The following is a 24,827-nucleotide window of genomic DNA, read 5'->3' as shown; positions in this document are numbered from 1 at the left end:
AGATCTAGAAATGGTTTAATTCGCCTCCCGAGGACAAACGAACAAACCCGAACAAACGTACAAATACGCCCAGATGGAGTTGGCTTAAGCTAAATAGCACTGAACACTGTTCTGGGCAAAGGGATACAACAGTGGAAATTGTGTTTGCTCCAGGCCATCGGACTGAGGAAGCAGCCGTGGTAAAAAGGCCCCTGTTGAAGGCAGCTGAGAAATATCCTGGTCACAGCCGGGTAGGCAGGCAAATCCTCACTCTGGTGTTGGACACTGGCGATAAGCCACCGCTGTTCAAACCGTGGCAAATGGAATACATAACCCCACAGAACCTGCGGGCTGTTCCAAGACAGATGGTTTGTGATAACAAAAGATAACAGAGTGATTGTGCTTACTTTATAGGGCAAGGCTTAACAAAACAGAGAATTCAAAGAATAGCATTTCTCATTCATTTTATTTTCTTATTGTGAAAGGCAGTGATAGTCGATATGGTTTTAAATTCAGCCACTAGGACGAAAGATATCAATAAAAATGTAGCAACTATAGCAGACTGACATTACAAAAAAGTAGGACAAGGACAAGCAGAAAACTTCATCAAAACATTTTGAATAGGCAGAATACAACCAGACATAAAAGGCTTGACAGTTAAGAGATATTAGGGTTTGGATGCCTGGTGCCCCTTTCGGAAGAGTCAGCAAAAACTGTTCAGAGACCAAGAGAGCTCCAAAAGTTCAGAGAGCCCTCGAAATAACACTCTTTACCAACAAGGCCAATACTCTCACAGGGCTGCTATTCGTCCTTGAAGAGAGAGTCGAGATCTTCCATTTCGGCAGCGTCTTGCTTGGAGAGTGCTTGGGTTTGGGGGTGGGGGGTGCTGGGCGTCTTAGCAGCCATGTTCTGGCCTTTCTGGGGCATCTCCGGTTCACTCTTTACCTCCTTACTTCCTCCTCCTCCTCCTCCTCCTCCTCCAAGCAGCTTCTGGCTCTCAATGAAGTATTGGTTGGGGTGGTTGAGTGAGAAGCCAGAGTCCTCGATCTAGTGGGACAGAAATGGGAGGGACGGAGTTCAGTTTTTGGTGAAATGCACAAATGCGCTTCAAAAGAGACGTTTATTTGTTTCACACACAGAACAGTGTACTAGACCACGATGAAAGTCCCCACAACGGTCACCCCAGTGATGATTGAGAGCCAAAATCAAACAAGTAAAATACAAGCAAACAGCAACATAAATTTAAAAAAAAACACACACAAAAGTTTTGGGGGTATTTATGCTCGATACCAACACACACGATATCCTTATAACCTCTTTTGGTAACAACTTATTCCCTGTACTCCTCCCTTGCCCGATGTCTTTGCTGAGAAAAGTGAATCTGTTTTAGAGGCCCAGTGATCCATCACTGCTTGGCAGATCATCGTCCTTTTCCCTCCTTTTTCTCAGCAAACGATGGCTGACTGTTAAGCTGCTCCTCCCCGGCCGAGCAGCGGTGGGTTCAGCACCCCGATCACCTAGCCGTAAATAAATCAAAGGTCTCTGCCCATCGGATGTGCGGGAGGGGGAAAAAACAATCCAAATCCCTGAGGTGGGAGATCGCCGCGATCCATTATTCGCAAATCTCTCTCAGCACTTAACCGCATTCCGCGTCGGAAAAGAGAGGCAACTCTGACCGTTCTCTCGGGTGACAAATGAAAAATGCATGAACATGAAATTAAACCAAGAGGCGCCTCAGAAAAAAAGAAAAAAAATCAAATCAATCCAGAATTGTTCTGTTAGTAGCACACTAATTCCCCCACGCCGGCATCCGCCCCCCCATTCTCAAGTCAACCCCCAGTCCTTCAGGCCCATACTGTCCGCCAAGGCTGAACACCACCCGCCCCCTCTGGGGGGGTGCCATTTCATTATTCTTCCTATTGTTTGATTTATTGCCCTTGTGTAAATATTTCATCAGTGAAGTATTACATTTTGACCTTTAATAAATGCAGCAGAGAAGGGAGGGAGGATCAGCAGTGATCTATCTGTTCTAACTCACAGATCTGGAACCAGGGGGGACATATGGTAGTGATTAAAGTCTCTCAGGCATGGGCATACAAGTGAGCCGCTGCAGCCCACTGTGCGGAGAGGGACTCCTGCGCCTGTGTGTGTGCCTGCGCCTGTGTGTGTGTGTGTGTGTGTGTGTGTGTGTGTGTTGGGGGGGGCAGGCAAGGTGGACAGAGAGGAGAGGGGGAATACACCTGTACCAACACAGGTCTATATTCTTGGTGGAGACTGATGTCTTTTTTAAAGACAATTCCATATAGGGATGGCCAGATTATCGTTTGATGGTTTTTGGATCATTGTGGCTAACCTAGCATGCTTTTTCCAATTCATTTTCTTTTGAGGGCTACGGATTGGTTTGACTGCATGCCTTCAGGCAATTAGTCACGCTCTTAACGTTCTTTAGGACACCCCGCCCCTTTTCCCCACATCCCTACAGTGTCAGTGTGTGCTGGGCTGTCCTTGGAATGTAAAGACACAGCGATTTCAAAAGGAGAACACTAAAAACCATTATGGCCCCATCAAGGACTCCTTGAGAGCAGTGCAACATTACGGGGAGAGGGACAGAGGAGCGGAAAGAAGGCCAATTATCAGGGGCTGGTTATTGGTGGCACGTGATGCATCAGACTGTGGGCCATTTTATGGCCTTTCCCAAACTTGGTATACTGGCCTCGTGAAACATCTCCATTGTGGCGCTATTAAAGAGCCAGAGCAAACAATGCAGTAATGTGTTATCTGATCCAATTACATTTATATGGACACAGAGCACACACACACCTCTGATAATTGCAAAGGATAACAAGGCACTGGGGATAAGGACAGCTGAGAACCTGTCCACTAGCCAGCTAAAGGAAAATGTTTTTCAGGGTAGATGTATGAGAGCATTTGATTTTGAAAATTAAAATACAAATCATTTTGAATTTGGGTAAACCTTGAAAACAAATTCTTTGACAGACTCTGCCAAAAATCCGAGTCGCAAACGATTTCCCATCAGTTCAGAAACTTGTTTGCACGGAGACGACAAACGTTTGAAGTGCTCGCCTCTCTCTTTCAGATGAACTGTTTTCCTACATTTCAAATTGACCTGTCACCTCGCAGATAAGGCAGTGTGTGCATCGGCACACTATGAGCGCACATTTCCATCCCCAATGTGTCATCTCCGCTGCTTTGAAAGTGACTGACCGCCTTGGCACATGTCAAGGAGTTAATCCAGAGTGACATCACTTTGGATTATGACTTCCTTGGAGCGAGAGAAGGAAAAAAAAAAAAACACACACACGCAAATACAGTGCTGTGGCATCCAACACAAGTATGAGAAATACTGCAGTGCAGAGGCAGGGGGGATAAACAAACAAACAAATAAATAAATAACTAAATGAAATAAAATAAATAACTGCTCTCACAGAAGCTGTTGACACATGAAGGCTCCCTAATTTGGGCTTTCTGAGCACTCAGCCCCACAAAAACTCTCCGCTTTCATGCCCTCCGCAACACAGTGCATTACCAGACCCTACAAAGAGGTGTGAGAGCTGGATGGCTGAACGGTACAGCACAGTCCCATAATGAATCCTCAACGGGCAGAGAGATTTATCGTACTCCGGGAGAAGTTTACAATGGCTCATTCCACAGTCCCTTCTTCCCCCATCTAAATAGGGATTGAATATTAATAACATGGGACAAGTGACTGAAAGTGCTGATCTGAAAGGTCTCTGCTAAAAAGCAGTAGATCAAATCATTTAAATATTCATGAGAGGGGGAGGGGGGGGAATTAATCTAAAGTGCTATAATAAACCCATAAAAATTAAACGGCAATGACAGCTAATGATGGATGCGAGTCGGGTGCCTGGTTGATGCAGAGTCTTCGTGCTTGAGTTGTGGCAGCCATCCCCAAGCTAAGCTGACGAGAGACGAGAGGAGAGCAGAGCAGAGAGAGGCAAGCCTCAATTATATCCGGCTGCGAACTTACCCCATGTGTAAACTCGAAGTACTTCTGGCAGGCCAGCTGATAGTGCATTCCCTTGACTAAGTCCAAGATCTGCAAAAGAGAAGGGGGGGTCGGGGTCACAGTGTCATAACTTTGAAGCAACACTCTAACACACATATACTGAATTACTTACTTACGGAAAATTGTAAGAATGTAGCTTTCACCGCACATCATCAACTATATCGCCAAACACCACCAGTCAGCATGCTGACCAGCATCTATAAGTGCCAACTGTGCTGCTTCTGGTGTTAGCACTGTGTTTTGGGTAGTTAGTTTGGCCTTATAGGTAGTTAGCTCACTGCTCGTACACCAAAAATACCTTGCTGTGGCTCTAATTTCAACTGGTTGTAAAAGTTAGGAAGGAGACAGGCGGCCTGCTAGCAAACCTGTCTAAATCCAGCCCCAGCATTTCAGTAGCGAAAAGACCTGAAAGGTCACTATAATTTGGTTCATAGTATTACACATTAGAAATGGTCACAAAACCACCATAACATTACTATTATCTTAAATCGGACCAGCTTCATTTTCTTTGCTTTTAGTTCTTAACCTGATTGAACCTAAACATCACAAAATAAGACAAGAGAAAACGAAATGTAGTGTGTAGTATGTTATAGCTTTTTGTACATTGAAATGGTGTGCAAAGTTACAAAGCCCACAGTACATTCCAGAGGGAGTAACTCTCTCCCACAACAATACTTTTCTATGCTCTAATAGAGCGTTTCAGACAGAGGGAGAATAAAATGTGTTTTTGGAACATCTCTCTAACAACTCTTAAAGTATTCTATCTGTTCCAGACTAAATACCAAGTAGGTCACGACGACAGCATCTAGGTTACAACCACTACTACGTCAGTTACAGCTATTAGCACCATTTTTCACTGCATAAGCAGATACAAACACGAGAAAGGAGAGACATGAGTGGGACAAGTCCGATTTCTGGTGAATGATGTGTTTTAGGTGAATAATATCGGTTTTAGGTGAATGTTCACAAGCATACTCTTTATTAAGGGATGACAGACATGCATTTGTAGGCACAGGTTTCACAATTTGGGTATTTTAGCAGGTTGGTTTAAGTTAAACCCCACCACTTCCGGAGTGTGAGTTTTTACAGGGTTTATCTTGCAGACTATCTACAGAGCATTAGATTATGGTGAATGTTATTCTCAATATCACATCCTTACTACCCAGAAATGATCAGTGCTTATTTAATTACAGCCAGCGGTTCCCCCTATTCCCCGTTTGATTAGTCAGATTTTATGCATGATGGAACAGTGAGTGTGACAGCACATGCAGAGCACTGAGCTTATAAGTCTGACACAGTCGCTGCACGAGAACTCAAGTTCTGCAGAAGCAGTCTCGCTTCCTCCAGGAAGTGCCTCTGACATGTAGATTTCTGTTTTCCCAATTTGAGAACAATTCAACTCTAGAAAAAAAAATATGGCTGTGTGTTTGTGAGTGTGTCTGTGACTGTGTGTAAACAGTCTCACAAACTATACACATGCACAACAAACTTTAGAGCATGAGTGCACATTCGGATCCTCATTGTATCTTAACCAGGCCAGACCCCAGGAAACGTCTACACCAAACAGTAGGGGCATGTTGACTGAAATACATGAATTTAGATGTGAATGACAAGCCATCCAGGAGTTATTTCTACAACTGATCTTCATCTTTCTGCAACGACAAAGGGCTCTCTGGTAGTGATCTTACTGAGATTGAGATTGTCTCAGCAGGCAGCATACGTTTGTATGTTTAAAGAAACTTCTAAACTAACTAGCCTCTAGCTTTGATAGTGTATCCAGTGTGTGTGTGTGTGTGTGCGCGCGCGTGTGTGAGTGTGTGAGGGAAAGAGAGAGGGCGAGAGAGAGAGAGAACAAGCGAGCCAGTGTGTAAGAGAAAGAGAGAGAGCCAGAGTGTGTGTGTGTGTGTGTTTGTTCAAGTGGGTATATGGACATGCATACAATATGCACATACCTGAGTCTAGAGAAGATGTTCCCTCAGGGTCCTGTCTAAAACTCACAACTCTAAAACCCCTCCCACATATAGACAAGATACAGATATGCATTATACATGGAACATATGGGTCAACACCTTAGCCTCGGTGGACCTGAACCACTCTTACAGGCTATGAGATGTGTGTGTGTGTGTGTGTGTGTGTGTGTGAGAGAAAGAGAGACAGATAGTGTGTGTATGCGTGTGAGAGAGAGAGCCAGTGTGTGTATGTATATATGTGTGGGACTGTGGGTATAGGCAGCAGGGGCATTCAAGTCAAACCATTACTGCTCCATCATGTCAAAGGCAAAATGGCAGTGGTTTATAGATTGGCGAAATTACATCTATATCGTTCTGCGCAGTTTGCATTAATAACTCATTAAGCTCCTATAATTCACAGACTCAGCTCGGTTTAAATGCACTGAACTGCTGGCACAAGAGGTTAGGCTTTAACTAGGCACCACCGCGGGCTATGAAAGGTGAGTGGCAGGGGTGCTCTCTGCATGGGAGATGAGCTCTTGCGCCGCCTGGCATTCTTCTTTGTTTGTTTGACTTCTGGCCCCCAGTGTCAGCTTGTCTTTGTTCTCTTTCTCCCTCTGCCAGGTGAATGACAGAAGAAAAACTACACAGGTTCTCTCTGCTTAGATTTGATCAAATATGCTGCTTATTTCTTACTATTTGTCTGTCTGTACTGAATGTTAAGTAAATATGGTGTTGATTTTAGTCATGTTCTACGCAGTAGAAATACAATCATGCGCCTTTAACAAGCTCTTGTGCATTTAAAAGTTAGCGGACGACCCAGGCTTATGGCAATGATCTAGTAAAATGGCAAAACTCTTGTTGAAATGTCAGCAATCAATTCTACCACTTCTAATTTTACCCCAAACTTCAGCTGTGAAAGTGGTGCAGGTGGCGAGACGAGGAAGCTCTCGCTCTCCCCTGCACTCTCCCCTCCTCTCGTCTGACATTTGGCCTCTCTGGCCTCTGGGGTTACCTGTTCTTCCCGCTGTCTACCTCTCCGGAACGAGCAGGGCGACGGAGAGAGGACTGACGGCGACAGAGAGAGGCCTGACGTCTGGAGCATGATAATTACGGCCTTCACCCCCCCCGCCACTCAGAGCACTCTTTAATTGAATGCTAAGGAACTGCAGCTCCAGGGGGTTGAAGCTTCCTCGCAGTGCCACAGTGCCCAAGCCCGCCTACGGGACTGGCTGCTGTTCTCCGACTGGCTCTGCTACCGCTGGCAGCATGACCGGGACAAAAAAAAAAAAAAAAGGCATTTCATTTGATGAGCGGAAGGCTTCTCGTCCTTTAGGGTGGCTGTCCCACTGCGTTAGCTCGATCTTGCCTCGGAGCTCGAAGCGGCGACGTGGATCGTGACGGACAAGTGGCCCCAGCGTATGAACACCTGTGGTTAGAAACAGCCGAAACTTGGGGCTCGGGGGAAGAGGCTCCTCTCCAATCATGAAAGTGGAGCTGAGTTGTACGCCTGAGTGCACAGCTGCGCTGCTCAAACCCTGCACAATATCACTTGCGGTGACCTCGACGGAGGGAGCTAGTCCACCTTGTAAAAGGATATGTATTTAGGGCGCAAGAGATTGAGGCTTTTGGGGTGTGTTTGGCATTTGAATAGTAAGATCCATGTTTGCAGGAAATGTTAAAGTACTAGCAAGCCTTTAGACATTCACTTTATACAATGAGATACTTGTGACAGCAGCCTTGCTTACCTAATTTATTAATTTCATACTAAATACATTCTATGCAGATGAGTCTTTGGAAAATGCTTTAATGCATCATGTGATTTTAAATATCACATTTGTATTGTGTCCTTGTTGGATGCTTGAAAATACATTTTGACACACAAAAAAAGCTATTTGTAATATATGAAACTGTTCAACAAGCAGTGTGGCCAGAAAGAGCCCTAATTTGATCGTTAATGACTGGAGGAGAGGACTACAGTTTTTCACTCAAACTAGCACTAGACATTGAGGAGCTATCACTCAAGCAGACAGTATGGAGTCACCAGTTCACCCTGGCTGCTCAGCCACTCACTGCTCCACTCAATGGGTGGCCTTGGGTGGAAGCAGAGGCGGAACTGGGATTTAGAGGATGCTTATGTTGGCCCGAGAACTCTGAGCGGTACAGAGTTTGCTGAATTATATAATTAATTTATTCAATTATATTGAATTTCAGAATTTTTAATCATCTTCAGATTGCTCCAGTACAACGCTCTAGTGGTTAGGGCATCAAATATATCATATAAACATTATGCATAAAAATAATATACGCAACAAATTAGAAATCTATACGGCTCCCCTGCCTAATGCCAATTATGGACCAATTAAACTGCAGCTCCGGGCTAGTAATTGAACAGCTTGTTTGTCTCACTACCAAAGCCCTTTGTTTACAAATGACAAAATAGCTTCAACAAGGCTGGCCCAACACTGTCACTGTGTTTATTAATATCTGCTAAATGTCAGATTTGTCAAAACAAGCCCATCTTTCTGCTTGATCTTGATAAAAGAAATGAAGAAATCAAATGCACGGACAGGCATTTTGATGTTGTGCTCTGTCAAGTGTTATTGCTGAGCCCACAAAAATCATCAGTGTCGACCTTCCCATCAATTCCAGTCAGCCTTGGTTATTAGTAATTGTTTAACAGACACTTTCAATTTCAATCCTTGCCAGTATGTTATACTTGTGATTATGCTGGGGATATTAGACTTCATGTATAGGTTCTCCTTAACAGGCATTGAACACTGAACCTTTATGGCCTAATTAAAAGCAGGCCATTAATTACATGTGAGCCTGGAGCTTCATAACTGCATTAGAACATTAATTTTGAGACCTTACCATCTTAATTTCATTACCTGCGCCATTGAATCGCCTGTAATGTGTTGAGAAATCGCTCTGAAAGTGCCGGAAAGCGGACTTTATGAGGTGATCGGACTTTAATGTGAAGCCATGTATTCAGAGAGGTCAAAGCCTTCGATTCATAATATAACAGGAAAGTGGAGCGACTCTTATGACCTGCACTACTCTGTTGGATTTGCCGAACATGGCCACCACAGTGCTTGCTCCAGGCAATTGCTACATTAAAACTCCTGGGGTCCTCTAAATATTTGTAATCAACATTTACGGATACACATATGCTCTAAAGTCTCTGAAGTGAGAAGAATATAAAAACTGACAAAAGGTTGCGATACAGGACACTATTACAATTATTTTTTCTCATTTTAGCTTCAGAGAATTCTGGCATTAATCAGTGGGCAGACCGTTGTCTTACTGGGCTTTGACAGGTTAGCTGCCTGTTAAAATAGCCTCCATCCAGCTGGGGAGTAAATAAGCAAACTGGGGGCCGTCGGCCTGCTTTGTGTGTGCTTATGTTTACATGGCACCAGTGGGCCTGCGGTTCCTCCGGTCTGGACTCACCTGAGAGATCCCGCTGGGGGACAGCTTATAGGACTGCAGCTTCTGTTTCAGCAGCTCTGGGTCACTGTGCCGGAATGGACACCCTGCAAGGACAAGGTAATGAGAGGGGGGGGCAGAGAGAGAGAGAGAGGGCAGAGGGGGAAGGAGAGGAAAGAGGAGAGGGGGACAGAGAGAGAGAGTGAATGGAAGGAGGGAATATGGCAAAGACAGAATATAGCATGAGGCAGAAACAGGGATGGATACACTTAATGGAGCTGTGTGCACAATGAGAACTAATAAGCACTTCAGATCAAGGCCCAATTCACATAAATCTGGCATCAGAGCTTGGGAAGTTCAGGGGCTGAAGAGCATAAAACAAATCACTTAATTAACTGAGGGCCTCTGGGAGCAGCAGAAATCATCTCAAGTCTATTTGTTTTTTGCCTTTTTTTTTTTTAAAGGCGTCTTATGACCATCTATGTGTTATTCTACGCCAGGCAAAGCCCAAGGTTTATTACATATGACTGTGGTAAATTTCAGCAGGTGGAACTCACCGTGGTAGTCGCCTTGGCTGGGTGCGTTTGACAAAATCACCTTCATGCAGCTGTAGGGAGTGTAGTCTGTGCGCTTGCCTTCCTTCCCGAACATGTGGCGCACGTTGTAGGCATACTGTTTGTCAAACTGAGGAGAGAGAGAGAGAGAGAGAGACACATGAGCAAGTGTGTGTGTGGTGGGGTGTGTGAGTTTGGGGGATGAGAGGGAGGGAGTGTGTGTGTGTGTCTGTGAGGGGAGTGTGTGTGTGTGTGTGTGTGTGTGTGTGTGTAATGAAGGGAGACAGAAACAGGTAGTGAGCAAGTGCACATGTGTAGAAAGACATGGGAGAAAGAACATGTGCATTAAGGAAGAGGGAGTGAGTGAGAGCGAAAAGGAGAGAGAGAAAGAAAGAAAGAAAGAAAGAAAGAAAGAAAGAAAGAGAGAGAGAGAGAGAAAGAGATATGGTGAGAAAGAGAGCAAGAATATGAGTGTGAGAGAGGAAGTGAGTGACAGGGAGAGGTGAGTGAGAGAAAGACTAAGAGAATGAGAGAGAGAGAGAGAGAGAGAGAGAGAGAGAGAGAGAGAGAGAGTGGGGAAGGGGTGTCGGTAGGGGTCTGGGTAGGGTGTGGTGTGGTGAGGTGAGGTGGGGGCAGGAAACAGGAATGTTGTCGTACATCATGTTGGATGTGGCAGGGTGTTTTCCGCCATGAAATATAGAGCTATTAGCACAAGCCTGCTGTAGAGGTGGCGCCCAACTGCAGACAGCTGTGACTGGATTATGGATAATGTGGCTGTTTTCCCCATGTCTCCCCCTCTCTCGTTCCCCATACATCTACTCTCTGATCTTCTTTTGCGCTTTAGAGTATTGCAAATCACATCCAACACTTTGTGATAATAAGATTAAATGATGAGACAGAAAATACGACTTGTTTTATTTCTTTCCTCCTGCCTCGTAATAAATGCTCACTTTACGGCTAGTGGCTGCGAAGTGCTGATCAAGTTGCATACTGGAAGTCACAAATCGAGCACTGCTATGTCTAACAAAACAAAGTAACAATACTAACAATAAAAATCAATAGATTTAAGACCTACACACACAAACAGAGAGAGAGAGAGAGCAGGAATTGGAGAGGGAGGGAGAGAGAGAGAGAGACTGCTTTACACACTGCTGAATGAGTGCTTCCCTCAGACTGCAGAAATACAACTCATGCTTAAAAAAAAAAACATTACAGTGTTTGCATTCGTTGGGGGTCAGTACGTTCAATCTCCACGAAGACAAACCCAATATACCAATCATACACACACGGCTGACCATTCAATGAGGAAATACAGCTTGGCAAGGAGCTTAAATCAAGATGCGTGTGCATGCACGTGTGTCCTATTCATCAGAACTCGCAATACCCTCCCCCATTCTACACCCATTAAAAGAGCTCGTAAAACCCTCTGAACTTGACAAGGTGACTATCTGCATAGTCGCAATAAAAATATATATTTAAGTGATAAAAACTGACTTACATTAATTATGCGGTAGTTCTAAGGATTTAGGAAGCCATTTCAAGTTTAAAGATCACAACCTACTACATTAAAAACTGGGCGATTGTCGCCGTGGTGATGCAGAGATTATTTATCCTGAGGAGTGCCCTATGCTTTTAAATTTCACTGCTGTTGGTATGCATGCTAATGGGCTCAAGGCACACAGACCTGCTACTGTGAGAGTGAAGGGGGTAAAAGCTTAAAGATCTCTCACTGGAACAGACAGACAAATAAAATAGCTGTTCAGAGCTGTGGCACCGAAAGCCAAACAAACAAAACGTGGGCTTTGAGAATCTTGCTACGCTATTACAAGCAGGGCAGGAATTTGCGTCAGCACAACAAGGCCATTGCGAATATTGAAATGTTCATCGGCCACTGTGGCCTTGGTGCCCTGCATGAGCTGCCTTCATTTATTTATTTATTCTGAATATACTAATGTTAGCGACGATGCCATTCTAAATGTATCAGTTGTTCACTTTGATGAGCTATAATTTACTGGAAGCTTTGGAATTAGCTAAAAATACAGAATTAGGCTATGTCTATGTACACCTAGAATATGGTTAATGTTTCAAAGACGCTTACCAAATATTCTTTACGTGTAGAATAATCTAGCCAGATGACTTCTATTCACTTCTGTAATGCAAAGTTCTCGACTGAAACATAACGTGTAAGGTTACTTCTCCAAGTTTCTGCTCAATAAGTTTGAACTGATCATCAGAGAAAAATGAAAGGTGTGTCTACGTCATTGTCAGATTGTACACTACACTCTCTTGAACACACAGAGAGAGAGAGAGAGAGAGAGAGAGAGAGAGAGTTATGTTGTGGAATGTTGACATTTTGTCCACTTCACAGGCTAATTTTTTTTTCTTTTCACAGAGCATACCATTCTGTAGAATAAGTCGAATTGAGTGAAATACAAATCATGTTCTTTTTTTATTTTACCGCCTTGATGCCCTTGCATATGGCCTTAGTGCCTTCAAAAAGTGGCCTTGCCCTTAAAATGAAGAAATTCCAGGCCTGATTACGAGTATACAGTGCCCTCCACAATTATTGGCACCCCTAGTGAATTTGAGCAAAACAGGCTATAAAAAAAATATGTCTTTGCTGTTTATCCTCTTGGTTTTTCACTCAAAATATTCACAAAAATCTTACCTTTTCATTGAAGTAAAACTATTGAAACAAAAAAAAAACTGTTGACATTAAATAAATATTTTTCCCCAAAACATGTGTGCCACAATTATTGGCACCCCTTAATTTAATGTTTTGTGCAGCCTCCCTTTGCCAGGATAACAGCTCTGAGTCTTCTCCTATAATGCGTGATGAGGTTGGTGAACACATGGCACGGGATCTGAGACCATTCCTACATGCAGTATCTCTCCAGATCCTTCAGATTCTGAGGTCAACGTTTGTAGACTCGGCTTCAGCTCATCCCACAGATTTTCTATGGGGTTTAGGTCGGGGGACTGTGATGGCCATGGCAAAACCTTTATTCTGCGGCCGGTGTGGGGTCAATGCGTGGGGTCAATGTACACACACGTCCTCTTCCAGGCTGATTCTTAACATCTCCTGTCGCTTTAAACTTCTTAATTATTTCCATGATAGTGGAAATGGGTATTTTCAACTGTTTAGAGATTTTCTTGTGTCCATTTCCTTATTTGTGCAGCTCCACAACTTTCCGTCGCACATCGTCACTGTGTTCTTGGGTCTTGGAATTTGGCCTGTCACCTCATATTTGTAAGCCAGTGGAACAGGAAGTCATGATTGACCTCTTAAGAGTTCCTTATCAAACAGGTGAACTTAAAAATGTAAAACATGACTGGAAATATACTTCAGTTAGATTTTAATTATACGATTTGTCTAGGGGTGCCAATAATTGTGGCACACATGTTTTGGGGAAAAATATTTATTTAATGTCAACAATTTTTTTTTTTTCAATAATTTTGCTTTAATGAAAAGGTAAGATTTTTGTGAATATTTTGAGTGAAAGACCAAGAGGATAAACAGCAAAGACATATTTTTTTATAGCCTGTTTTGCTCATATTCACTAGGGGTGCCAATAATTGTGGAGGGCACTGTAGATTATCAGCAGCAGTAAAAACAGCACTGAGGCCATGGGAAGAACTCCTAGGGTCCAGAAATAAGACACACATTTCTATTACCGTTTTGTTTGTTGTCCACTAGCCCTACAGCGCTATTGGGATTACTTCTCTCTCAATAGGTTTGATTAATTTTGCAATTTTGCATGTCACTACAGATATTTATGTTATTGTGCCATCTGGAAGCACTGTGCTCTTGCCTGAAAAGGTACACTGTTGTGGTATGCAGCTGTTGTTATTAGTTGTGTGGTTACTTCTGCTTAAAAGAAAAAATATATATATGACTATATACACAACAGTTAGATCCGGGCGAACGATTTATTACTTTCAGATTGAATAACAGGCATTTCATGAGTGGAATATCCTCTCACACGTTTGATATACTTTAACCGTTGAATTGTTCCACTTCAACATTCCATTCATTCAAAGCAAGAGAGCAGAATGGCAGGCCTGGATTTTGTAAAGCATTTTACAGTTTATAAGTGAGGAAAGGGAGCAAATGGAGTAGAGGTAACGTACTAATTAACATGCAACGTGAAGACAGATGAGTGTCCAAATTAATGTGCACAAACAGTCTCTCTGACTCAACTTGGCTGCAGAGAGACTTTCTTTTTCTCTTGGCAAGTCCTGACGCCGGTTGGAACTATTTTTTGGGGGCAATGAAGAATGAATAAACTAAATTGAAATAAACTAAAGACTCAATTCTTATTTCAATTAGTCGGTAGTTGTATAAAATCAATGTCACACCTGTTCCGATTACCTACGGCCGAATCACAGCCATGAAGATATCCGTTACCAGCCCTACTCTCACTCATATTGCTTAAATATTACTGATGTATCCACGGTCTGCATAAATTCCCACCATCTCCATTTGTCACTTGATGGGCTTTAGGAACGGGGTGTTTCATGAAAGTACAACATACCATGCCAACAGGGATGTAACAATGTATCCATCTGTTCAATGCAACTAATAGAAAACGCCTATAAAAAATACATTCTCTGAGTTCAGCGCATGGGTGGAACGCATGCGGCATTCATCAGAGCTGAAAATGTGCGATACATCTCATATCAAACTGATCCACAAGCACCCCAATACTCAAGTCGAGCAGCTCTAGCTGTCTAGTCATTCTCTGATAAATGAAATGCACCTGAATTTGCCGTTTTCATTTAAAAGGAAGTCTGAGCTGAGTTTCTACCAGTCTGAGAGCAGTTATCGAGCTGGCACCCTGTTGACCCTGGAAATGAAAAAAGAAGGGGAGTACCTCTGCCTGCAGTCTGTTCTCACAGATGAGGTAGAGCTATTATATCATCCTCAATGTAAACCTTACTGCTAGGTTTGGCTGACATAATACCTTTTCAGGAGAGGCCCAATTTTTTTCTAGCAACTTCTATGAGGCAGCTGCTTATTAGCAATACTTTTTTTAAGAATACTCTTGTTGCAATAACTTTGATGTAGCTTTGTCCACGATTCATCTTTCATCAAGTGACATAAAGGCAGACTTAGTAGAGTCCTTTCCAATACTCTGCAATATTTCTGATACAAAAAAGATCAACCGTACTGAATCAAATCATTCACAGGTATTTAAATGACAGAACTGATTCATAGTCTGCAAAACGATTCAGTCCTGCATTCTTAAAGGGGCTATTCTGATGGCTACTGTTTGAAATGGAAGGTAAATATTAATTTCCCTCAGACCTGAGATATTAGTCAAAAGCTTCATCATGTAGTGCCAGCCCCACTTACAGCACAAGCTCATCTTCTTAACATGCCATTAATTACCACATTAACGTCAACCGCCTTTGCCATAATGTATGCAAATATGGATGTGAGGCAACGCATGTTCCCCAGTCAGTAGCGCAGCAGCAGCTGTGAATGGCCTTCATGTAGCTCCATATGAAGGCAAGTCTGAGGCTTGAATCGTCAAACATTTTTGTTTCAGAGGATTCAAAACATTCTTACTTTTGCGGGATAAAACTACTCACTGCTTCTAGCATTCAATCAAGAAAAACCAGAGTGACTTTTGCAAACCTTTAATGAGGTACAGGCAATAAAAGAGTTGTCAGGGCAGTCATAATTTCCCACACACTCCTATTCAAGCTGTCCTGCAGGGGAAATGACTGCCTTTCCTTCTGTACTCACTGCTCTTTGAAGGCCTATCGATTCCAAACACAGTGCACCTATTCACCACCAATCCCTCGTCAACAACTACAGCCTTCCAGAAAACTGCAGGAATGGGGTGACTACAGAGAATTGCCAGGCATACCACTTCTGAATACGAAGAAGAAGAAGAAGAAGAAGAAGAAGAAGAAAGAAGAAGAAGAAGAAGAAGAAGAAGAAGAAGAAGAAGAAGAAGAAGAAGAAGAAGAAGAAGAAGAAGAAGAAGAAGAAGAAGAAGAAGAAGAAGAAGAAGAAGAAGAAGAAGAAGAAGAAGAAGAAGAAGAAGAAGAAGAAGAAGAAGAAGAAGAAGAAGAAGAAGAAGAAGAAGAAGAAGAAAAATAAAAAGGAGAGGGGGAGAAAGCCAGTGTTACAGTTTCCACAACAACAACAAAAAGCTGGGGAGCATAAACACAGTCCCAATCCATGGCAAGCATGGCAGGGAGAGTTAGTGGAGGATGAGGGGTAGCATGTAAAGCTGGACTGACAATCTCCTCTTTACACGCCTGCCGTATGCCACTGAACCACTGCTGACGCAAAGCAGAGAGAAACGTGTCTCCATGAGTCAATACTCATGAGTTTAGCCCTTGAGTGTAAGTGTGTGTGCGTGTGTATGAGTGCATATGGGTGGTGTGTGTGTCTATGCTTACGTGTGTGTGTGTGTGTGTGTGTGTGTGTGTGGGTGTGTGTATCTCAGTGCCTATTGTAGTGTGTGTATGTTTGTAAGTGTGTATGTGGGTGCATCTTGTTGGTGTGTGATTGTGTGTATTCCCACGCAGGCAGAATCTTGGCAAGGCCTCCTGCCTGACAGTCCATTGTGACAGATGTGGCACTGGCTCCAATCCATCTTAAGTGTGATGCCATTAAAACGCTTTCCATTTTAAAACACCGTTGCAAGGCCCTTCACAAAGCATCTTTGAATGCAGGCAGTTAAGAACAACAATAAAACCGTTAATTCACTTGCTTAATCACTCACACGTCTGATATACTTTAACCACTGCATTGTACGACGTCAACATTTCATTCATTCAAAGGCAGAGTGCAACACAGTAGGCACTGAAAATTACATTTCACAGTGTTTGAGTCAGGAAAGGGAAAACATGGAGTAAAAGGAATGTACAAATTAACATGTAACGTGAAGACAGGTGAGTGTGCAAATGATTGCGCACAAATAATCTCTCTGACTTAATTTGGATGCAGAGTGACAGTATCCATCAATGAACATTTTTCCCCCTCAAAAGGCAAGCAAGCTGCCCAACTAGGGTTACGAATTTCAATGACGGTACACAAACTACAACCATTCACCACAAACCATTCACCTCTTAGTGAATAAGGTGATGTTATGAAAAAGGGGTGAAGTCAATTCATCTATTCCTTTTTGTGCATTCCTTCATTTGCCCCCCCCCCCCCCAACACACAGTCTGTTTCTTGCCTAGTCGAGACCGAGATTGGCACAGTCATTATTTAGTCTCCCTCTCCCTCAGACAGATAACTGGGCAAAGACGGACTACGGGTGTGAATAGTGCAGGACTATCACAATTTCCTCACTCGCACTTGGTGGAAATTATGACAAAGAGGCATAAACACATCCCACCCTTCTCACTAACCCAGTCATGCAGTTGTTATACGCAACCAAGAGGCACTTTGGGGTCAATTATTTAATTAGCCAGTTTGCAATCAAGAACAACACGAGGGGGGAAAACTTAGAGCGACAGCGCTGAATAAAACAGCAGGAAGATTCTAGAGGAGTGTTGGTGTGAGAAACGCAATTATAATGAAAGCATCTGCTCGCTGTAGGATATAATTATGAAAACAAAGCTCTATCAAACACAGAAAATTAGCAGAGGACAATTGTTGCTAATCATGTTGTGTGAAACAGAAAACATGGTGCACACTTTGGGGAGGCCTGTGTCGCCATCTGATTGGGTGGTTTGAGAGCAGGAATGCGCAGTAGTCAGGACAACTGAATTAAAACCCAGGGACACAAATCATACTAGCATTCCACACATACTTATTCTTCTGTTACCGCAAACCAATATTGATTCCATTGTCTGAAACATGATAAATGTTTAAAACAGACACGGTCTGCACTCATTACATTAATCAATTCTTCAATCGATCAATCAATCAACCCAGGGTCGAGACCATCCAAAAAAAATCATATCTGTTCCTGATCCTCTCACACATAGACCTCATCATAAAATGCTGACACCAAAAAGTGTATATTTCAAAAGAATGACATGGGCAGACCACAAGCTCAAGGACAGAGGCTGTGTCCTGCCAAGCTACACAACAGCCTCACATCAAAGCAGCCTGCCCACACTCCAAGGCTGAGACTGCTGAGACTGCTGAGACTGAGACACTCTTTGGCCTGTCAATTAGCCCCGGTGAGTGAACGGCTAGGAGACTCCCTATACAATGCAACCTAAACCAGTGCCGTGCATGGTGTGAGTGAGGGCATCATAAGGTAAGTGCCTGATGTCTCTGTGTGGAGGTTGTGGAATGTATAAACAGCTGTGGGTATACACATGGACGGATTAGGAAACCATGGGCCCCCTGAGCTCATGGGCCCCTGGGCCCGTTCGTTAATCCATCCCTGGGTATACACCGACCAGCCACAACATTAAACCGCCTGCCTAATATTGTGTAGGTCCCCCTCGTGCCGCCAAAACAACTCTGATCTGTTGAGGCATGGCCTCCACAAGACCTCTGGAGGTGTCCTGTGGTATCCGGCACCAAGACGTTTGCAGCAGATACTTTAAGCCCTGTAAGTTGCGAGGCGGGGCCTCCATTGATCGAACTTGTTTTTCCAGCACATCCCACAGATGCTCGATCCGTTTGAGATCTAGGGAATTTGAAGGCCAAGTCAACACCTTGAATAGGGCCAATGATGATGAAAAAAAATGAGTTTCCCGTTTCACATTTGGTGAATTCCGTTTTTTTCCGTTTCGGCTCATTTTGTTCGCCTTGAGGTAGATTGATAGCTTAAAATGAGTAAATAATATGTGCCACAAGTGACCCAAACCTTCTAAGATTGTTGTTTGCCAGCCATCAACAGAACAGAAGACTAAAAAAAACATTATTTGCAGGCGATTGGGAAGATGAGCGAATTAATGTGACAGGCTGTAGCGTCAACCGTTGAACAGGGGGGCGTGGCCGGAGCGGAGTTCAACACAGACGTGACATTTTCTCAATGTTTTTATTTTTTTTAATTAATGTTTGTTCATCCTTGCAATCGTTCTTGTGCTTATTTGAAATAAATACAGTCTTGCAGGACAAAATACAGGGGAATTTGGGCGATTTTGATGCACAAAATGGTGTTTCCGTTTGAAAGTTGCAATTCCGTTTCAAAAGGTAAATTCCGCGAATTCCGTCCGTTTTCCGTTATCGCGGAAAATCATTGGCCCTACTTGAACTCCTCCCTCAAGTAGGAAGGTCCGCTGGTTCACTGGTTATCCTCCCTTTTGATGGGTACTAACCACTGCATACTAGAAACACCCCACAACACCTACTGTTTTGGAGATGCTCTTACCTAGTCGACTAGCCATCCCAAAATGGCCCTTGTCAAAGTCTCGGAGATCCTTACGCTTGTCCATTTTTCCTGCTTCCAACACATCAACTTCAAGAACTGACTGTTCACTTGCTGCATAATATATCCCAACCATTGATAGGTGCCGTTGTAACCAAATAATCAATGATCACTAAACCTTTCAGTGATTTTAATAGCTGATTGTTGTGCATATATAATATATATATATATATATATATATTAGTGATGCTACGATTGATCGGCCGATATTGGTAAAAATGGCTTGATCGGCGATCGGCCAAAAGCGCAGATCAAAAAAGCCGATCACGTGACGTTAATTAATTGCACAACTTTTTCCTACTGCATGCGCGGCAAACGGGCACTCAACAGCAGAGCGGAGCTTGGCAGTGGCAAGCAACATGCGTTCTCCCGTCTGGAAGTTTTAGTTAGTTAGTTTAACTTCTACAAATTGTGCATATAAAATTGGGGGATATTTAGCTGATTGAATCCCAAAAGGATCTGTATGAAGGTTATGAAATAGGTGCCAATCGCCACAGACTGTCCGGTAAGAACAGATAATGTCAAAGTTCCAATGATGAAGTAAGTAAGTAAGTATTTTCCACACACACACTCGCAAGACATGAATTGGTAGGATGAATATGAATGACTGATGACCGTGGTTTCTACAGGAATGATAAATATCAAGACATACAGATATGATCAATTATATATACAGTAGCCTACAACAAATATTTACACATATGAAGAATATTACGGCTATAACATGAAGGTGGATTTGTCCCTTTAACTCCGTGCTGCGTTATGGTGAACATTCCATTTACCCGTTAACAACGGTAACCATTTGAAATAGCGGAATAACTAAATGATGTAAACAATAATGAAACAGTGAATGATTAAAACCCTACATGAACTAATATCTATACTATATACTGTTGACATGAAACGGACTAACCGCTGGTTGATAGCGGCAGCCTTTTGAATAGTGCGAACTCTGCTAGATTATAGATAAAAGATTACCATTCCCCTGCCATTCTGTGATCGGCAGTGATCAGCAATCGGCCGATCATGATTTTGGTGATCGGTAATCGGCCCCAAAAATGCTGATCGGAGCATCTCTAATATATATATATATATATATAAGGGATGCACGATATTGAATTTTAGCCAATATCCGATATGCCGATATTTACAAGCTCATTTTGGCCGATTGCCGATACCGATATATACACCTCTGCTTTTTAATTATTGAAAAGTCTCTCATGTACTAGAATAATCTGTTATTATGATAGGGTATTGCTGTAGATACAGGATATTTAAAAACTTGATTTGTATCATTTTAGAAATAGACATTCACTCATGAAACTATTGAAATGATTTCAAATATGGCAGATTTATTTATATTTTCACGTCACAATTTTCATACTTGAACAGTACCAACTTGAACAACTACACTCTGGAAATGCAACTTGGCTAACTTGGAAAGCTAACGTTGGTTAACTGACTTACAGTTTAATAACATCCCTTCTAGGATTTCTAGACTAATCTATGTAAAGTTATTGCCAAGTTAGCTATATAAATTCCATATATGCAAAAGTAAGCCATGTACAGATAGCGTGGGCTCGTGACATAACGTTTCACATCCCTTCAAATGAGATCATCAACTTCGCTGGTGTCACGTAGCATGCAAGCTAACTAGCTAGTGTTGTCTAGCTAACTAGCAACTTATTAACTATTAGCGCGCAACAGGTAATGTTGCAAAGCGTTGCACGCGGGTGGTCTGCATCTATGCATGTAACCTACGTTACGGCCAAGCTGTCGTCTCCTCTTCCATCTCCTGAAAAGTTTCCTGACAAATAGCATGTCAACATCCTCTGATACTGTGAAGTACTGCCACACAGCCGACGTGTTGAATTACGTTGTTGGCGCTCATAGTAACCAAAACATTTGCTTCACGTGCGCATAATTTGAACGTCACTTTATCGGCCAGGTACATCGGCAGAAATTTTCATATCTGCAGATGCCGATAATTACGTTTTGAAGCTTTTATCTGCAGATACCGATGTCGTGCCGATATTATCGTGCATCCCTAATATATATTATTAATAATATATACACCTCAACGCGATGCATGCGTTGGTCGGCGAGGAGAGTTAAAGTGGAATGCGCCAAACCATATATATATATATATATATATATATTAGAGCTGTGAAAAATAACGCGTTAACGCGTTATGATTAAATTACAGGATTAATTAGTTAATTTTTTTTACGCATTTAACGCATGCGCAAAATGAGCTTCCACTATACGCACAATTCCGCCCATTCTGCATTAGGTGCCGTTGTAATGGGAAGTTCGTGTTTAAAAAAAACAAAGATGGAACATTCAATAAAATCAAAGTGATATGCACACTCTGCGGGAAGACGTTATCGTTTCACCGTAGCAATACCAGCCTTAAGTACCACCTCAACGCGATGCATGCGTTGGTCGGCGAGGAGAGTTAAAGTGGAATGCGCCAAACCACCCTCACTGAACAACGTAGGCCCCTCATTAAGTCTGCCTGTGACAAGTTGACTAGCACAGTTGCCAAATGGATTGCAAAAAGCTGTAGATCGATTAATATTGTTGAGGAGGGGTTCACCGGAGTTTTGCAAGTGGCAACGGGGGACTCGAGCATCAAAACACAGCAAAAACGCACAATAATGACAAAAATCCACGAGCTGTATGAAGCTGAAAATAAAAAAAAGGAAAATGACTTGGCTGCTACGAAACATCAGGCGCTGACAGGGGATCACTGGACTTCTGTGAGTAACGATAACTACCTGGTTTAACTGCATATCTAATCACAGACGAATGGAAGTTAAAGTCGTTTACACTAACGTGCATGAAAACAGAAGAGCGCCACTTTGCAGAGGCATGTGCACAACAGTTCCAAACTGTTGCAAGCAACTGGGCAATTGAAGACAAAACGACCACTATAGGGACAGACAGTGCACGTAATATGATAGACGCCGCTAGACTACTGTAAAAGGGCATTTAGAGGCATTAGATTGTGTCATGGTGTGGTTAATGGTTGTTTGACAAAAAAGAGAAACATTTTCAACCATCCTATAAAAACAATGGCTAAGAAGCCCAAATAATTTCTGTTTGATTTAAAAAGAAAATAATTTTTTTTTATTCAACCATACAATGGCTAAGAAGCCCAAATTCTGTTTAGGATGAAGATTATATTAATGTTCCATATGGAATAGCAAAGAAAACTGCTAAAGAACTGCTGAGTTGCAGCACCATTGTTTTTTTTATGAATAAAAAAAGAAAACATGTTAAATGTATATATCTGTCTTTTGTCATAAATCTTTTTGTTCTCACAAAAATATACCGGTAATATGTGATTAATCATGATTAATCCACAAAAACCTGTGATTAATTTGATTACATTTTTTTTATCATTTCACAGCCCTAATATGTATACACACAGACATGGACAAAATTGTTGGTACCGTAATTTCCGGACTATAAGCCGCTACTTTTTTCCCACGCTTTGAACCTCGCGGCTTAAACAATGAAGCGGCTAATTTATGGATTATGATACCTGTGACTGTATACGGTGGCTTTGTGTTTACGGTGGCTTTGTGGAGCTAGGATGCTAGCATGGATGCAGCCGCATAGATGCTTAGCTCCACGCGATTTCTCAGTATCTCTCAATAACTTAACTAATGTCAAAATAACCACAGTCTACCGGCGTAGACAGAACACAACTCAAAACACTTTAGAAAATGTAAAAAAAGTTTACAACAATACAAATCCAGTCTTTTCAAGTTCTTTAGCTTACTGGTTTCAAACTAGCGTCTTTCTTCTATCTCGCTGTCTTCAATCTAACGTTCTAGCTTCTGATTGACTCTTGCAACTGTGCTCTCTTAAAGCAACAGTGCACTTATCGTAACTGGCAAACTAATAATATGCATCACTATTGTATTACTTTTGGTATTCATTTTAGCCTGTGTAAAGTTAATTTGTTTCAATGTAGGCGCCTGCGGCTTATAGACATGTGCGGCTTTTATTTATTTTATAAAAATTCAGTGGGTGAGGCTTATATCCAGGTGCGTTCAATAGTCCGGAAATTACGGTACCCTTCATTTAAAGAAGGAAAAACCCACAATTGTCACTGAAATACCTTGAAACTGACAAGCTCCAGTTTTGTCTCGTCTGTCCAAAGGACATTCTCCCAGAAGCCCTGTGGCTTGTCAATATGCATTTTGGCAAATTCCAGTTTCACTTATATATGATTTGCTTTCAACAGTGGTGTCCTCCTCGGTCGACTTTGGCTCAAACAGCGACTGATGGTGCGATCTGGCACTGATGTACCTTGACCTTGGAGTTCACCTCTAATCTCTTTGGAAGTTGTTCTGGGCACTTTGGTTACCATTTGTATTATCCGTCTCTTCAATTTGTCATCAATTTTCCTCTTGCAGCCACGTCCAGGGAGGTTGGCTACAGTCCCCTGGACCCTAAACTTCTGAATAATATGTGCAACTGTAGTCACAGGAATATCAAGCTGCTTGGAGATGGTCTTATAGCCTTTACCGTTAACATGCTTGTCAATAATTTTCTTTCTAATCTCCTGAGACAACTCTGTCCTTAGCTTTCTGTGGTCCATGTTCAGTGTGGTACACACCATGATAGCAAAACACCACAGTGACTACTTTTCACCCGTTAAATAGGCAGACTGACTGATTAAAAGTTTGAAGAAGCCTGTAATGCTAATTAGAGGACACACCTTAGTTTAACATGTCCCTATGGTCAAATATTTTAAATCTTTTCTAGGGGTACCATAATTTTTGTCCAGGCCAGTTTAATTCGTTTTTTTTTTTAAATAATTATTCTGTTGAACCACAATTCAAAAGCAATGTCTGATTTTCATTAGTTAATTTTCAGTATTTTTTTTAATTTATTATTACTTTTGTCAGTTTCAAGTTATTTCAGTGACCATTTTGGCTTTTTCTTCCTTTAACGGAAGGGTACCAACAATTTTGTCCACGTCTGTGTGTGTGTATATATATATATATATATATATGTGTGTGTGTGTGTGTGTGTGTGTGTGTCTGTATGGAGGTGCAGAATATATATAAAAAGGTGTGTGTGTGTGGGTGTATGTTTTTGAAGTTGTGGAATATATAAACAGCTGTGTGTGTGCGTGTGGGTGGGAGCTGCAGCGTGATGGAAGAGGCTTCACTCCTTTACGTGACGCTGCTCAGGAATCTGGAGTCCCTGGAGTCTGGGCTGCTCTAATTAAACAGCCAGCTGGTGAGGGGAAGACCAGTACAGGCCTACAAACAAGAGGTGTGTGAACGAGAGGGTGTGTGTGTGATTGATTGTTTGTGTGTTCATGCAGCTGAGGGAGAGAGAGAGAGAGAGAGAGAGAGACGGAACAGTGTGGGTGGATAACTGTGCGTGTTGCCTGTGGATGTGGAAGTGTGTCATGTCTTTGTGAGAGTGTGTGTGTGTGTGTGTGAGAGTGTGTGTGCGTGTGTGTGTGTGTGTCGAAATGATTGTG

The 24,827-nt window shown here is 42.4% G+C and overlaps 1 protein-coding gene across 1 annotated transcript in view; it reads right to left on the bottom strand.

The window, feature by feature from the left end:
- Positions 1-426: 426 nt before the first annotated feature.
- Positions 427-24,827, bottom strand: part of prim2 (DNA primase subunit 2) — a 61,392-nt gene continuing 36,991 nt past the window's right edge. The window contains exons 11-14 of the mRNA XM_012817100.3: positions 9,963-10,089; positions 9,430-9,512; positions 3,989-4,057; positions 427-1,026 (exon numbers count right to left, since the gene is read on the bottom strand). Coding sequence (XP_012672554.2) covers positions 781-1,026; positions 3,989-4,057; positions 9,430-9,512; positions 9,963-10,089 — 525 coding nt within the window. The 3' untranslated portion in view covers positions 427-780. The remainder of the gene's footprint in view (positions 1,027-3,988; positions 4,058-9,429; positions 9,513-9,962; positions 10,090-24,827) is intronic.

This window comes from Clupea harengus, chromosome 13 (assembly GCF_900700415.2).
Source record: "Clupea harengus chromosome 13, Ch_v2.0.2, whole genome shotgun sequence".
Taxonomy (NCBI): Eukaryota; Metazoa; Chordata; class Actinopteri; order Clupeiformes; family Clupeidae; genus Clupea; species Clupea harengus.
This window is presented reverse-complemented; position numbering and strand designations above follow the sequence as displayed.